Source organism: Heterodontus francisci, chromosome 37 (genome assembly GCF_036365525.1).
Source record: "Heterodontus francisci isolate sHetFra1 chromosome 37, sHetFra1.hap1, whole genome shotgun sequence".
NCBI lineage: Eukaryota > Metazoa > Chordata > Chondrichthyes > Heterodontiformes > Heterodontidae > Heterodontus > Heterodontus francisci.
Genome location: NC_090407.1, coordinates 41,835,732 through 41,851,459, shown reverse-complemented (window position 1 = coordinate 41,851,459; position 15,728 = coordinate 41,835,732). Strand labels below are relative to the sequence as shown.

The following is a 15,728-nucleotide window of genomic DNA, read 5'->3' as shown; positions in this document are numbered from 1 at the left end:
ACAGTTGTGCGACACGACTTTGCAACTATAGCATACCTATGCATTTCTTCTCCCGTCTTCACAAACACAGCACACCCTGATTAGGCCAAAAGTAGAATTAAATTGTGTTGTCAAAAATCATCGCAACATTGAAAACTGTCAGATTGTGAAGAGGTGTCATAAAGTCAGCAAATAAGACAATCACTTCCCTTAAAAAATGTAATTGTTGTACATCAATATGCTAGCCTTCACCAAGATGAGCAATAATATAACAGGCAGATCAGATTATGCTCAAGAAGATCTTGCAGTTTCTACTAAGACTGAACATAAAATTTTATCAGCATCAAATACATTAAAAGTTAGAATATGACAAGAGGAGGAGAATGGGTGAGATAGGAACCAAATGTAGAGGACCAGAAGAAACCGTTGCAGTTTGTTGAACTGGTTCCAAAGCAAGAACTAACTACTCTGTCACTCATACACATCGAGTACCAAATATTAAAAGCAGTCCCCTGAAGTTTTCTAACATCATCCACTCTTTTCCACTGCCTTCCTGAATCCTTGGTTCCACATATTCTGCATTCCCAACTAACCCATATGCTCATCTTCCATACTTTAGTCAGTGTCCCCTTGCTGTTTTGTCAAATATATCCTGGCTCATATCCTTATAGTTATATTTTACCATCTTGATTGACAGTGCAAGTTGAGAAAGTTAAAAAGGCATATGGAATCCTAGGCTTTATAAATAGAGGCATAGAGTACAAAAGCAAGGAAGTTATGATGATCCTTAATAAAACACTGGTTCGGCCTCAACTGAAGTATTATGCCCAATTCTGGGCACCATACTTTTGAAGGAAGTGAAGGCTTTACAGAAAAGCTTTACAAGAATGGTTCCAGGGCTAAGGGATTTCAACTACATGGACAGACTGAAGAAGTCAGGGTTGTTCCCCTTAAAGGAGAGAAGGCTGAGAGGAGATTTGATAGAGGTGCTCAACATATGAGGGATCTGGACAGAATAGATAGATAGAAATTGTTGCCATTGGTGGAAGGGACAAGAACCAGACTGAAAGTGATTGGCCAAAGATCCAATGACGACACAAGGGAGTTTTTTTTTATTAAATCCTGCAAGTGGTTAGGCACTGGAATGCACTGTCAGAAAGGGTGATGGAGGCAGATTCAATCACAGCTTTCAAAAGAGAATTGGATAAGCACCAGAAGGGGAAAACTTTGAAGGGTTACAGAGAAAGGATTGGGGAGCAGTCTAGCTGAATTGCTTTTGCAGAGAACTGACACGGACTGAAGGCCAAATGGCCTCCTCCTGTGCTCATTTTATGATTTCTCCTTAAGCCCTCATATCTCCAGTGAATAGGTCTAGTTTTTGCAACCTCAGTTTTGTAACTCAGCTATCAGTTTAGTTGTCCTTCACTGCACTGCCTCCAGTGTATGGAAAACCCACTGTAAATGGTTACCAGGTAGGGTAGGATCAATGTTATTTGTACAAGTTCATTACCACTTCTAGGAGCGGTTTTGCTGCAGGTGAAGGTCTCGCCTTAGCAACCAGGCCTCGGTTGTAAATAGACATTGAGCAACACGCGCCTCACAGCGCTCAGTTAGACTGGGCGAGGATGTGGGTGCTCACCGACTGCTTCCCGTGATTCGCCTTCAGTTGCTCGCAGCTCTTTATTTTCGTCGGAGGAGGAGATGTCACTAATTTCAGGAATGCCAGAATTGTAGCACAGTTACTGATCTTGGTTTAAAGGTACAGAGAAGGGGGAGGAGGTGCCAGAAGCGCAGCAGCTGAGCAGAAAAAGGACCAATTTCCTCCAAACAATTCCTTGAAGGAGCCACCGTGGATCAGCTGGAATCGAGATCATGGGCCTATTTGACAAACTAGCTGGCTGGCTTGGTCTAAAGAAGAAGGAGGTTCACGTGTTGTGTCTGGGGCTGGACAATAGTGGGAAAACAACCATAATTAATTGCCTAAAGCCTTCAAACGCTCAGGTACAGGACATTGTTCCAACCATTGGATTCAGCATCGAGAATTTCAAGACTTCTGGCCTATCGTTTACAGTATTTGATATGTCTGGCCAGGGAAGATATCGAAACCTATGGGAACACTACTATAAGGAGGGCCAGGCCATCATTTTTGTTCTTGATAGCAGTGACAAGTTGAGGATGGTGGTTGCCAAAGAAAAACTTGACACACTTCTTAATCATCCAGACATTAAACACAGACGAATTCCAATTTGATTTTTTGCAAACAAGTTGGACCTCAGAGATGCTTTGTCATCTGTCAAGGTTTCCCAAATGTTATGCTTAGAAAATATCAAAGATAAGGCATGGCATATTTGTGCCACTGATGCTGTAAAAGGAGAAGGACTACAAGGTGGTGTTGTTTGGCTCCAAGGTATAATTTGCAGCTAAACAGTGCTGCATTTAACTCTCTCCATTTTAATACCTCGGAAAACATCTTTCATAGTGAACTTCATACATGTATTTCAGTACCTTTCTTATGTTTGCACTGCCTTTTCGTGTTTTTCCTGTTCTCTGCATCCAAAATTACACAGAAAGCACTGTATTAACAGTTTGGCTATTCCATGTCATATATGTCAATAATTCTACTTAAGACTCTATGCTGGTGAATGTATATCCATAGACAAATGAACAGTACAAAATAAACAAAATAATTATAAAAATGTAAAAAAAAAAATGGGCGGCACAGTGGTTAGGACTGCAGCCTCACAGCTCCAGCGATTCGAGTTCAGTTCTGGGTACTGCCTGTGCGGAGTTTGCAAGTTCTCCCTGTGGCTGCGTGGGTTTCCGCCGGGTGCTCCGGTTTCCTCCCACCGCCAAAGACTTGCAGGTTGATAGGTAAATTGATCATTGTAAATTGCCCCTAGTGTAGGTAGGTGGTAGGAGAATGGCAGGGATGTGGTAGAGAATATGGGGTTGATGTAGGATTAATATAAATGGGTGGTTGTTGGTCGGCACAGACTTGGTGGGCCGAAGGGCCTGTTTCAGTGCTGTATCTCTAAATAAATAAATAAATTATGCTCTCCTTCTCTAGTTATACACCATTGATACTGTTTGCTTTCTTTACTGCTGCCACACTACGATCTTTTTCAATGAACAATCTAGCAGTACCACAGATTTCTCTCCTGTGTTTTGTCCTGTAGTTGAATATGTAAATTAAATTCACAATGTTCTAACCCCACTTACCCAGTCTCATAATTTTGTAGTTACATACATTAAACGACATCTGCCAGTTCTCAGTTCAACTTCCAAGACTATTTAATTCCCTCTGTATACAGTCCAATTGTTCCATGTCATTTGGGAACCTCCACAGATGCACAGTGCTAGAAACCTCCTTCCATGTGCACCTTACATTTCCTGTTTCAGCCAATTTCTGATCCATTTCAAAAGTTTCCCAACTTTCTAGACCTTTGCAACACTACTAAAAACTTTACAAAATTATTGAAGTCCACTGAGCTCCCTGTCCCAAAATTGCACTTCTATGCTGGGTCAGAAGCTTGTGGTATGCAGAGCACACACATGTCGTTTAGCTTTTCTGTCATGACTTGGGATCATTCAGGATTCTCTAGTTTCCTTTAATGCATTCACTTTGAATTTATTTACCAAACACTTTATTTTTGTAAAAATAGTTCCTGCAGTCTTAATCTGGTTTTCTACTTCAGCTTGCCTGTCTATTTTTTTAATCTCAACTTTATTCTTGCATTCATCTCCTTAAATTTGAGAAATTGTTGCACTCCTCCATTCTCAACTGTGAGCCTGACTTTAAACTCAAAACACTGTTACACATGCTGTTAAGGTGTTTGAACTACAACCTCTTCTACTTAATAACTCTAGTTATTATACAGCATTGAGGTCCACTATAAACCCCACCCTTGTAGGTTCCTTAATTAGAATCATGCATCAGTTTAATACTCTGTCCAGTAACATATTTTCCATGCTTTTACTTTCATTATAAACATCCCAATGTTATCCCTTCTAAATTGATACATCCCATACTATTATATTTGAGCTCTTGCATGCATCCCTTATTTGAGTATAAAGGTCATGCACTAATCCCTCTTCCTGAGGTGGTGGGTAAAACAGATTCAAGTAGTTTTTTTCTCCTAAATCTGCAATGTTTCCCTTTTATCTATCACTGATTGTTACGACCAGACGAGAAGTGTCTCGGGGTCCCTCGCAGCCTTCACCTGGTCTTACCATAACAGGGTTTAATTTTAAACACACCATGTTTTTAGCTCCCCCTTGGTGAATCCTTGTTCACTACTTTCCAATTATAAGGCAAAGAAACCAGCACAAACAGGTTTTCTTAGGTTTAAAGAAGAAAGGTTGAAACTTATTAAACTCTAATTCGGTTGACGCCTACGGATACACGACGCACCCATGCTAGCATGCATACGCGATACACACATGCAGATGGAGACAGAACAGAGCAGAAGAAATAAAGTGGAAAGGTTTGAGGCATTCTCCGAAGAGTTGTTGTTACGGTTCTTCGAGCTCACTGCAGAGTCCTAGATTGTAGGTAGTTCTTGCTTTTCATTGGGGCCCAGTATCATTCTTAAACCTTGTTCGCTATAGGAAACTTTTCTCTCTTGGGATTCATGTGTCTTCAGTGGAATCAAAGGTTTGTGATAAAGAAATGGGAGCAGACAGGAGAGATCTTCTCAGTCCAGCAGCAAACAGTCTTTGAGTTCAAACTCTCTGTGGCTAGTTTAAAAGACCCTGAAACAGCCAGTTAGTCATGTGACCATCTGGTCTAACCAGCCCTGGATTGTATCACCTGAGCAGTCTCTGGAATGCTCCTCTTACACACAATACCTGGTGACCAAGGTCCACTGTGGATTGAATGAGTCAGGGAATGGTCCTTTGTCCCTCTTTTCCAGCCACGGCTGATCTGTTTAACAAGTCATTTCCTCGCTTCAGTAACAATTTAAAATCAATGTTCATGACAAGATTAATGTGCCTTATTCTTGGCAGGCGGGGCCTAGCATGACACTGATCCAGACTCTCTGTCTCCATTACAGCCATGTTCTCTTGCCCATGCAAAGCCACATCTCCTCCTTGCTTACTCTATCATTTGTTCTTTCTCCATGAGCAGATCTGCAACTGTAATTGGACAAGAAACTTGTACTTCAGCTGGTGACCTGGCCAAGAACTAATTTACACTCTTACACTGGAGGCTGCTAGACTGAGACTGTAACAATAATTATATAACCACTTTAAGAGCATAGATCATAGTGTAAATGACGAAGGTATGCCTCATAACGGTAATCACTGCTGTACCAAGCCTTCACTTACAGCTCAATCAAACCATAAAGTGCTCTTCAAAGGCTGTTACATATTGAGCAGTTTTCCCATCTGTTTACTCTACAAATTTTCTGGGCTTCCCTGTCCCAGACTACTTTGATGGTTGAATTCTAACTCTTTATGTCACAGAAAGTGTTTTCACTTTCCCAGATATCTAGATAAATGCAGAGAATGCCTAGGGATCAAACAAATAACCCTCTTCAGTTTAATTCAGCTAGTAGTTATATTATATTCCCTTTCACGATTGTCCATGACTTCAGAAGGCATGAAAAACACTACAGATTTTGAGTTAACGTTTCGGGTCAGTGACCCTTCTTCGGAACTGACAAATATTAGAAAAGTCACAGGTTATAAGCAAGTGAGGTGGGGGTGGGGCAAGAGATAACAAAGGAGGTGGTGTAGTTTGGACAAGGCCACATAGCTGGCCAAAAGGTCATGGAGCAAAGGCAAACAATATGTTAATGGTGTGTTGAAAGACAAAGCATTAGTACAGATAAGGTGTTAACGGACTGAATATTGAACAGTAGCAAGTGCAAACATGAAAAAAAAACCGTGGGTAAGAAAACTGAACAAACTAAGATGAAATGAAATAAATGCAAAAAAAAATTGTAAAAAAATGTAAAAAAGGAAAAATAACTATGCGTTGCCACTACCAAACGCATCTTCCCCTCTCTTCCCCTGTCAGCATTCCAAAGGGATCGTTCCCTCCACGACACCCTGGTCCACTCCTCCATTAACCCCACCACCTCGTCCCCGTCCCATTGCACCTTCCCCTGCAATCGCAGGAGGTGTAATACCTGCCCATTTACCTCTTCTATCCTCACAATCCCAGGCTCCAAACACTCCTTTCAGGTGAAGCAGCGATTTACTTGTACTTCTTTCAATGTAGTATACTGCATTCGCTGCTCACAATGTGGTCTCCTCTACATTGGGGAGACCAAGCGCAGACTGGGTGACCGCTTTGCGGAACACCTCCGCTCAGTCCGCAAGCAGGACCCTGAGCTTCCGGTTGCTTGCAATTTTAACACTCCCCCCTGCTCTCATGCTCACATCTCTGTCCTGGGATTGCTGCAGTGTTCCAGTGAACATCAACGCAAGCTCGAGGAACAGCATCTCATCTACCGATTAGGCACACTACAGACTGCCGGACTGAACATGGAGTTCAATAATTTCAGAGCATGATAGCCCCCCATTTTACTTTCATTTTTAGTTATTTTTTATTTTTTACAATCTTTTTTTTTTGCATTTATTTCATTTCATCTTAGTTTGTTCAGTTTTCTTACCCACGGTTTTTTTTCATGTTTGCACTTGCTGCTGTTCAATATTCAGTCCGTTAACACCTTATCTGTACCAATGCTTTGTCTTTCAACACACCATTAACATATTGTTTGCCTTTGCTCCATGACCTTTTGGCCAGCTATGTGGCCTTGTCCAATCTACACCTTCTCCTTTGTTATCTCTTGCCCCACCCCCACCTCACTTGATTATAACCTGTGACATTTCTAATATTTGTCAGTTCCGAAGAAGGGTCACTGACCTGAAACGTTAACTCTGCTTCTCCTTCCACAGATGCTGCCAGACCTGCTGAGTGGTGCCAGCATTTCTTGTTTTTATTTCAGATTTCCAGCATCCGCAGTATTTTGCTTTTATATTACTACAGATTTTGACTTGGATTTTAAATGCTGAATAAATTTGTCGAAGAATAGAATAAACAATTCACAACATCTATTGTTAGATGAGTTACTAAATTGAGCTAGCTCAGGAAAAATAGAAACAGTTTGCTATTACTGCACTAATATAGGACAAGAATATAAGAGATAGGAACAGAAGTAAGCCATACGACCCCGCAAGCCTGCTCCATCATTCAATAAGATCATAGCGGATGTTCTACCTCAACTCCACATTCCCACTCTATCCCCATATCCCTCAATTCACTTAGGGGCAAAGACCTATCGATCTCAGTCCCAAATATAATCAGAATATAATATGGATTGAGCATCCACAGCCCGTTGGGTAGAAAATTCCAAAGATTCACAAACGTCAGTAAAGAAATTTCTCCTCCTCTCAGTCCTAAATAGCCGACCCTTTACCCTGAGCCTATGACCTCTAGATCTGGACTCTTCAGCCAGGGGAAACAGCCCCTCAGCATCAAGTCCTCTAATAATTCTGTATATTTTCAATGAGCTCACTTCAAATGTATCATTAAATTACAGTACTTTATGGCAGCTCACCACTTTACTAAAATATTTTGCACTCTTAAAACAATTCACTGAATTATCCTTCTCTTCAGGAAACTCTCATGTAACTAACCTGACTCTGCAGCCATCACTGGTTCTGCTGTGAGGGTCCTTAGTAAGGACTGTAGTGCGGGGTAAGCCTCTTTCATTGCTCGAAGAAGATTCAGTGCAGTCTCAGCACTGAGCAGCCTCTCTTCAATTACTTTCCTCAATAAATTAGCCATGGCACCTCTGGCAGTCTCTCCCTGACAGCATTCCACAATCACCTAAACATCAACATACGAACCATAACTACATTTCTTGGTGGTAACAAGAAAATGTGGAAACAGTATATTTATTGAAGTCTACACTCCCAGTCTAAATCAGCTCAAATCATGCTATACTCATCAGCACACACCAACTGTTTAACCAATGGTTTGGCCACATTTTGAATAGTGTACAGTTCTGGTCTTCATATTACAAAAATGATATACAGACACTAGTGAACGGGCAAAAAATATGTGCAAGAATGATAGCAGAACTGAGGAAAGATTCAATAGGCTGTGGCTCTTTTAGCTAGAAAAGAGAAGACTGAGGGGTGACTCAAGAGAGGTCTTTAAAATTATGAAGAGGATTGACAGGGTAGATGTAGAGAAAATGTTTCCATGTGCTGGGAGCCCAAAACCAGGGGCTATGAGTATAACGTAGTTGCTAAAAAATCCAATCAAGAATTCAGTAGAAACTTATTTACCCAGAGATTGGTTGGAATGTGGAATTCATTGCCATATGGGGTGGCTGAAGGGAAATGCATAAATGCCTTTAAGGGAAGCAGGCTAAGTACATGAGGCAGCAAGGATAGGAGGATGTGCAGATAAGTTAGATGAAGTAGAGTGGGGGCAGGGGGGGTGGGTTGGTGGGGAAGCTTGTATGGAGCATAAGCACTGGCATAGACCAGTTGGGCCAAATGCATTTAAAGCACAGAAACAGACCAATGAATGAATCAAACTTTATTCTATTTTTACGACGTTTGTTTAAAGGGTCATTAGCCTAATCTACTTCATTCCATAGTTATTATTGTTCACGCACCATGTAGTATCTGTGTCTTCTCGACGTCTGCTTATTTTATATTAAAGTCACATTGGGATTCACATGCATCAATCTTCTGCTGGTTTCCGGAAAAATGCTTTCTGCAAGTGGGATTGAGTTTGACCACTGAGCATAATGGAAAATTTCCCTTGGCCTTATTCATTTTTTTTCAATATATTAATTTAATCTAACTTGCAGAGCAACATCATGACAGGGTAAAATATTTCAATATTATTTAAAATAAAACAGGATGTGCCACACAAGCACAATATCATTTCAATAACTCACCTGCAAGAAAACATTACAGAGATGTAAAAACACTCAGAAATTATAGCATGCTAGTTTTCCACTATGCACTACCAGAGTAAAACATGAGCTTGTACTCACAGATCTACACATAGGGAGCTCTGTCTATGGAAGTCAAATAGCTTGACTATGTCACTTTGAAGGCTTCAGAAAAATTTTGCTACGATGAATAGGAAAAGACTATTTCTTCTGGTTGTTGGATAGTAACACAAAATTATTGATGAAACTATGACTAAAACAAGGAGGTGAGAAGTTATGAAGAAAATTGTTAGAGCATACAATGCTTTGCCACAGAGAATAGTTGAGGCAAAAATAATTGTATCTTTTAAGGAAAAAGCTTTTTAAAAAATTGATTCAATAGTAGATGGAGGGAAATGGGGAGCGAGCAGGCCAGTGAGATTTGTTTTGGTTTGGTTTAACAAAGAGCCAACCAGCTGGTCTGAATGGTCTCCAGTGCTGTACATTTCTGTACTTCTAAAGGAAGAGGAAAGTCACTTCAATTTGTTTTTATTAATGAGGATTCGGGATAAATAAATAGACTCAACTAGGAAAATGGCCTTTTTCTCCTCCTCATTGAAAACCATTTCTTCAGCAGAGTCTAGGCAGTCCAATAAAGGGCTCAAGTCTGTCACACATTCCAGGACCTCTTCTTTGTGCAAGTAAAGGTTGAGCAGAAAATCTTCACTATCAATATGACCTAAATATTAGAAACAATCAATCCATCAACTCTGTACAGAATTAGATACAGAAGTCAATTTATGAATAAACAAGGTTAAAGTAAAATGTAAAGTCACTCTTTCATGCCTAGCAAGTCCAAGACAATATTAATCCCTTTGCTTTCTTCCTCAACCATCTACCTCCAAAGGCTTCAAAGATCCTTCTGAACCAAAGACATTTTTGGATAGGGCCCAAGAATAACTGTTAGAAATTTCACCCACTGTTCTGATGTCTGGCTTACACTGTATCACTGCAATGTGTCTTTGACTTGCATATTAAACATGGAGAAAGCAAAACCTCAGTCATTGTAGGTCTGTATGCACACCTTGAGTTAGTGCACCACTTGCCTCAAAGTTAGACAGGGGTGGAGTCTTGTCCCACTGAGGAATGTAGGACAGCATGCCAGGAGCAGCAGCAGGCATACCTAAAAATGAGGTGCCAACCTGGTGAAGCTACAACGCAGGACTACATGCATGCCAAACAGAGGAAGCAGCATGCAATAGACAGGGCTAAGTGATATCACAACCAATGGATCAGATCAAAGCTTTGCAGTCCTGCCACATCCAGTCATGAATAGCAGTGAACAATTAAACAACTAACTGCAGGAGGAGGCTCCACAAATATCCCCATCCTCATGGAGCCAGCACATCAGTGTAAAAGACAAGGCTGAAGCATTTGCAACCATCGTCAGCCAGAACTGCCGAGTGGATGATCCATCAGAGCCTCCTCCTAAACTCCCAGCATCACAGCTGCCAGTCTTCAGCCAACTGGATTCACTCAGTGATATCAAGAAACAGCTGAAGGCACTGGATAGAACAAAGGCTAATGGGCCCTTACAACATCCTGGTTGTAGTACTGAAGACTTGTGCTCCAGAACAGGCCGCTTCCCTCAGGAAAGATGTTTCAGTATAGCTACAACACTGGCATCTACTCAACAATGTGGAAAATTGCCCAGGTATGTCCTGTCAAAAAAAAGCAGGACAAATCCAATTCGGGCAATTACCGCCCCATCAGTCTACTCTCAAACATCAGAAAACTGAAGTTAAGTGTCATCAACAATGCTACGAAGTGGCACTTAAATAACAGCAACCTGTGCGCCGATGCTCAGTTTGGGTTCTGCTAGAGTCACTCGGCTCCTGCCCTCATTACAGCCTTGGTCCAAAATGAACAAAAGAGCTGAATTCAAGAGGTGAGGTCAAAGTGACTGCCTTTGACATCAAGGCAGCATTTGACTGAGTGCAGCATCAAGGAGCCTTAGCAAAATTGAAGTCAAAGGGAATCGGGGGGAAAACTTACTACTGGTGGGAATCATACCCTGAACAGAGGAAGATAGCTGTGGTTGTTGGAGGCCGATCACCTCAACCCAGGACATCGTGGCAGGAGTTGCACAGAGTAGTGTCCTAGGCCCAACCATCTTCAGCTGCTTCATCAAGGTCAGAAGTGGGGATGGTGACTGATGATTGGACGATGTTCAGTACCATTCACAACACCTCAGATACTGAAGCAGTCCATATGCACATGCAGCATCACCTGAACAACATTCAGGCCTGGTCTGATAAGTGGCAAGCAACATTTGTGCCACATTAGTGCCAGGCAATGACTATCTCAACAAGAGAGTATCTAACCATCTGCCCATGACATTCAACGGCATTACCATTGCTGAATCGCTCACCATCAACATCCTGGGGGAGGTTACCATTGACCAGAAACTTAACTACAACAGCCATATAAATACTGTGGCTATAAGAGCAGGGCAGAGGCTGTGAGCTCTGTGGCGAGTAACTCACCTTCTGACTCCCCAAAGCCTGTCGACTACCTATAAGGCACAAGTCAGGAGTGTGATGGAATACTTTCCACTTGCCTGGATGAATGGAGCTCTAACACTCAAGAAGCTCGACACCATCCAGGACAAAACAGCCTGCCTGATCGGCATCCAATCCACTGCCTTAAACATTCACTCCCTCCTCCACCACCAGCAGAAAATGGCAGCACTGTGTACCACACATAAGATGCACTGCAGCATATCGCCAAGTCTCCTTCGACAACATCTTCCAAACCATGACCTCTACCGTCTAGAAGGAAGAGTAGCAGACGCATGGAAACACCAGTATCTGTAAGTTCCCCTCCAAGCCACACACCATCTTGACTTGGAACTACATCGCCATTCCTTCACTGTCACTGGGTCAAAAACCTGGAACTCTCTTAACAGCACTGTGGGTGTACCTACACCAGATAGACTGCAGGGGTTCAAGAAGGTAGCTCACCACCACCTTCTCAAGGGCAATTAGGGATGGGCAACAAATGCTGGCTTTGCCAGCAAAGCTCACAACCCATGAAAGAATTAAAAATACTTCCAGTGCAGTAAGGGAGTGCTACACTGTCAGCGATATTGCCTTTCAGATGAGACATAAAATTGAGGCCCTGTCTGTCCTCTCAGGTGGACATAAAAAACCACACGGTAATATAACAAGAAAGAACAGAGGAGTTCTCCCCAGTGTCCTGGCCAATATTTATCCCTTAACCAACATCGCTAAATTAGATTATCTGGTCATTATCACATTGTTGTTTATTAGACCTTACCATGCATAAAATTGGCTGTTGCATTTCTGACATTACACAACAGTGGCTACACTTTAAAAAGTACTTCATCAGCTGTAAAGCACTTTGGGCCAGCCTGAAGTTCTGAAAGGCACTAATAAAAATCTAAGTTCATTGCTCTTCAGTTGTTTCATAAACATAGGGAATGCTATAATCTATCATGTTTGCAAAGTGAAAGCGTGATCTATTTTAAAATTCTCACCCTTGTTTTCAAACTCCTCCACAGCCTCACCTCTCCCTACATCTGTAACCCTATGGCTCTCCGAGATATCTGCACTCCTCCAATGCTGGTCTCTTTCACATTCCCAATTTTAATCACTCCACCTTTAGCAGCCGTGCCTTCAGCTGCCAAGACCCTAAGCTCTGGGATTCTCTCCTTAAAACTCTCTGCCTCCCTATTTCTCTTCCCTCCTTTAAAATGCTCCTTAAAACCTACCTCCTTGACGAAGCCTTTGGTCATCTGCCCCAATATCTTGAGTGGCTCAGTGTCAAATTTTGTGAAGAACTTTGAGACTTTTTATTAAATAAATGTAAGCTGTTGTTGCTCATGATAATTTAACTATTAACGCACCATATATATCCAAGTCACGTAATAAAGTTTAACAAAAAACATTTCTGGAGCTATTAATTTTTCTTTTGTCATGTTACAGAGGCAAATTGAAAATGCAATAACTTAATACTTCTAACTTTCTAATTCACAGTATACAGTCCTCTATCAATAATTCACAGATGTTTCATAAGCTACATGCTATACAAAACCATGTCCCCAGTTGAAATCTAACAGATGAAGCAAGGGATGGGCAAGGCAGAGAAACCATTCCATTAGATTTCAACGTTCAAACCAAAGGAAACCATCTCAATGGTTCTCATTTATCTGCCAACCCACTGTGCAGGATCTGCTAAGAAGGTATAAACAGTTGCAACACTGCCCAATATCTCAAAGTACAATCTGCACTGCCTCCAGACAATAACCAAGAGCTCAAAACATAAGTACTCATCTAAACAAAAGAAAATGTTCCAGTACACTATAATAATTTTAGTGAATGGTAGCAATTGGTCTTGTACAAAAGAAAACAGTGAAACTGCAACAGTATCACCACTGTCAATTTTTATTCTGGCTACTAAATGTGAAAAATTTGTTAAATAGCAAAAGTTAGTTCAGTTTCCTTAACTTTCTTTTCTATAACATTAATTGTAATTGATGCAAAGAATATATATAACACACAAATATATATATATCTAGGTCAATGTCCCATGGTGCATCACAGGCAAACAGAATACAGTAGAGCTACAGCACCACCTGGTAATGGCAGCCTTCAACTACAGTGTATCAGGACCACTTTACATAGAAACTCCTGTTATAATTGATTACATAGGCATGCTCAATGTTGACCAAAAAACTGTGATAACAGAAAGTTGAGCTTTTGGGTAGGAATTGCACATACAGGCAAATCTGTTAGCAAAATAGATTTGAATGATTGACTCATCGGAGCAGCATGTACAAACATGCTGCATCATTCTGTGGCAGCATCTAACATTTCCTCACATAGTAAATTCTGTACCTCAACCAGGCCATCTATGGGGAAAAAAACAAAGAAAACATATACCAACTCGCTCAAGAGTGGCCAATGCCTGTGAACCTTTCTGCTTTTGTGGAGTCGGAAGAAAAGGACATAAATATTTTTGCACAACCTCTTTAGTGGTATGATAAAGTGCAAATGCTGCACTCTAACCTTCATGCTGGAACTATACAAAATGTAAAAGACCACAGGAAGTACATCTGCTCAACAGGGTTTAGACTGAACTGAGAATTCAGATAAATAAGTCATGTTCCTTCCCTGCATGTGCCCCCAGCCCCACCATGTCAATGTCTCCCATCCCTCTTGAAAACAAAAGGAAGATACTTGTTTGCAGTCTGGTTGGGACGGGGGGGACGGGGGGGAAGGGGGGTGGGCAGGAGAGGTGGTGGCGTGGGGAGAGATTGGGGGAGGGGAAGTGGTCTATTTGGAAGTCTGAGCTGTTTGCATTGCATACAGCAGGAAACAGAATCGCAGAATCGTTACAGCGCAGGAGGACATTGGGCCATCGTGTCCGTACCAGCTCTCTGAAAGAGCAACTCCCTCAGTTCCATTCCCCTGCCTTCTCCCCATAACCCTGCACATTTTTCCTTTTCATATAATTGTCTAATTCCCTTTTGAATGCTTCAATTGAACCTGCCTCCACCACGTTCTCAGGCAGCACATTCCATAACTTAACCACACACTGCGTGAAAAAAATTTTCATCACTTTTACTTCTCTTACCAAATACTTTAACTCTGTGCCCTCTCGTTCTCCATCCTGTCACGAGTGGGAACAGTTTCTCTCTATCTGTTCTGTCCAGACCCCTCATGATTTTGAATACCTCTATCAAATCACCTCTCAGCCTTCTCTTCTCCAAGGAAAACAGTCCTAACTTCTCCAATCCATCTTCATAACTGAAATTCCTCATCCCTGGAACCATTCTCGTGAATCTTTTCTTTACTCTCTCCAATGCCCTCATATCTTTCCTCAAGTGCGGCGCCCAGAATTGGACACAATACTCCAGCTGAGGCCGAACTAGTGTCTTATACAAGTTCAGCATAACTTCCTTGCTCTTGTACTCTATGCCCCTATTAATAAAGCCCAGGATACTGCATGCTTTATTAACTGCTCTATCAACCTATCCTGCCACCTTCAATGACTTATAAACATATACACCTAGGTCCCTCTGCTCCTGCATCCCCTTTAGAATTGTACCCTTTATTCTATATTGCCTCTCCATGTTCTTCCTACCAAAATGAATCACTTCACATTTCTCTGCATTTTACTTCATCTGCCACCTGTCTGCCCATTCCACCAACTTGTCTATGTCCTTTTGAAGTTCTACACTATCCTCCTCACAGTTCACAATGCTTCCAAGTTTCCTATCATCTGCAAACTTTGAAATCATGCCCTGTACACCAAGTTCTAAGTCATTAATATAGATCAGAAAAAGCAAGGGCCCCAATACTGACCCCTGGGGAACTCCACTACCAACCTTCCTCCAGCAGGAAAAACATCCATTAACCACTACTCTGTTTCCTGTAACTCAGCCAATTTCGTATCCATGTTGCTACTGTCCCTTTTATTCCACAAGCTACAGGTTTTCTCAAGTCTGTTGTGTGGTATTGTATCAAACACCTTTTGAAAGTTCATGTGCACCACATCAATAGCATTGCCCTCATCAACCCTCTCTGATACCTCCTCAAAAAACTCCAGCAAGTTAATTAAACATGATTTTCGCTTAAGAAATCCATGCTGGCTTTCCTGATTTAACTCACATTTGTCCAGGTGACTATTAATATTGTCCAGAATTATTTTTTCTAGATGTTTCCTCACCACCGAAGTTAAACTGACTGGCCTGTAGTTGCTCGGTTTATCTTTACACCCTTTTTTGAACAAGGGTGTAACGTTTGCAATTCCCCAGTCCTC

General features: G+C 41.5%; 1 protein-coding gene and 1 pseudogene across 5 annotated transcripts in view; one reads left to right on the top strand and one right to left on the bottom strand.

Moving 5' to 3' along the window:
- The window catches only part of zbtb40 (zinc finger and BTB domain containing 40), a 120,398-nt gene that overhangs the window by 81,390 nt on the left and 23,280 nt on the right, over positions 1-15,728 (bottom strand). For 4 of the 5 annotated variants that reach the window (XM_068017565.1, XM_068017563.1, XM_068017567.1 and 1 more), the window contains exons 5-6: positions 9,470-9,621; positions 7,627-7,819 (exon numbers count right to left, since the gene is read on the bottom strand). The exons of the other annotated variant lie outside the window; for it this stretch is intronic. In XM_068017565.1, the coding sequence (XP_067873666.1) occupies positions 7,627-7,819; positions 9,470-9,621 (345 nt within the window). The remainder of the gene's footprint in view (positions 1-7,626; positions 7,820-9,469; positions 9,622-15,728) is intronic. 5 annotated transcript variants of the gene reach the window in all.
- Positions 1,707-5,168, top strand: LOC137351881 (ADP-ribosylation factor-like protein 6; annotated as a pseudogene).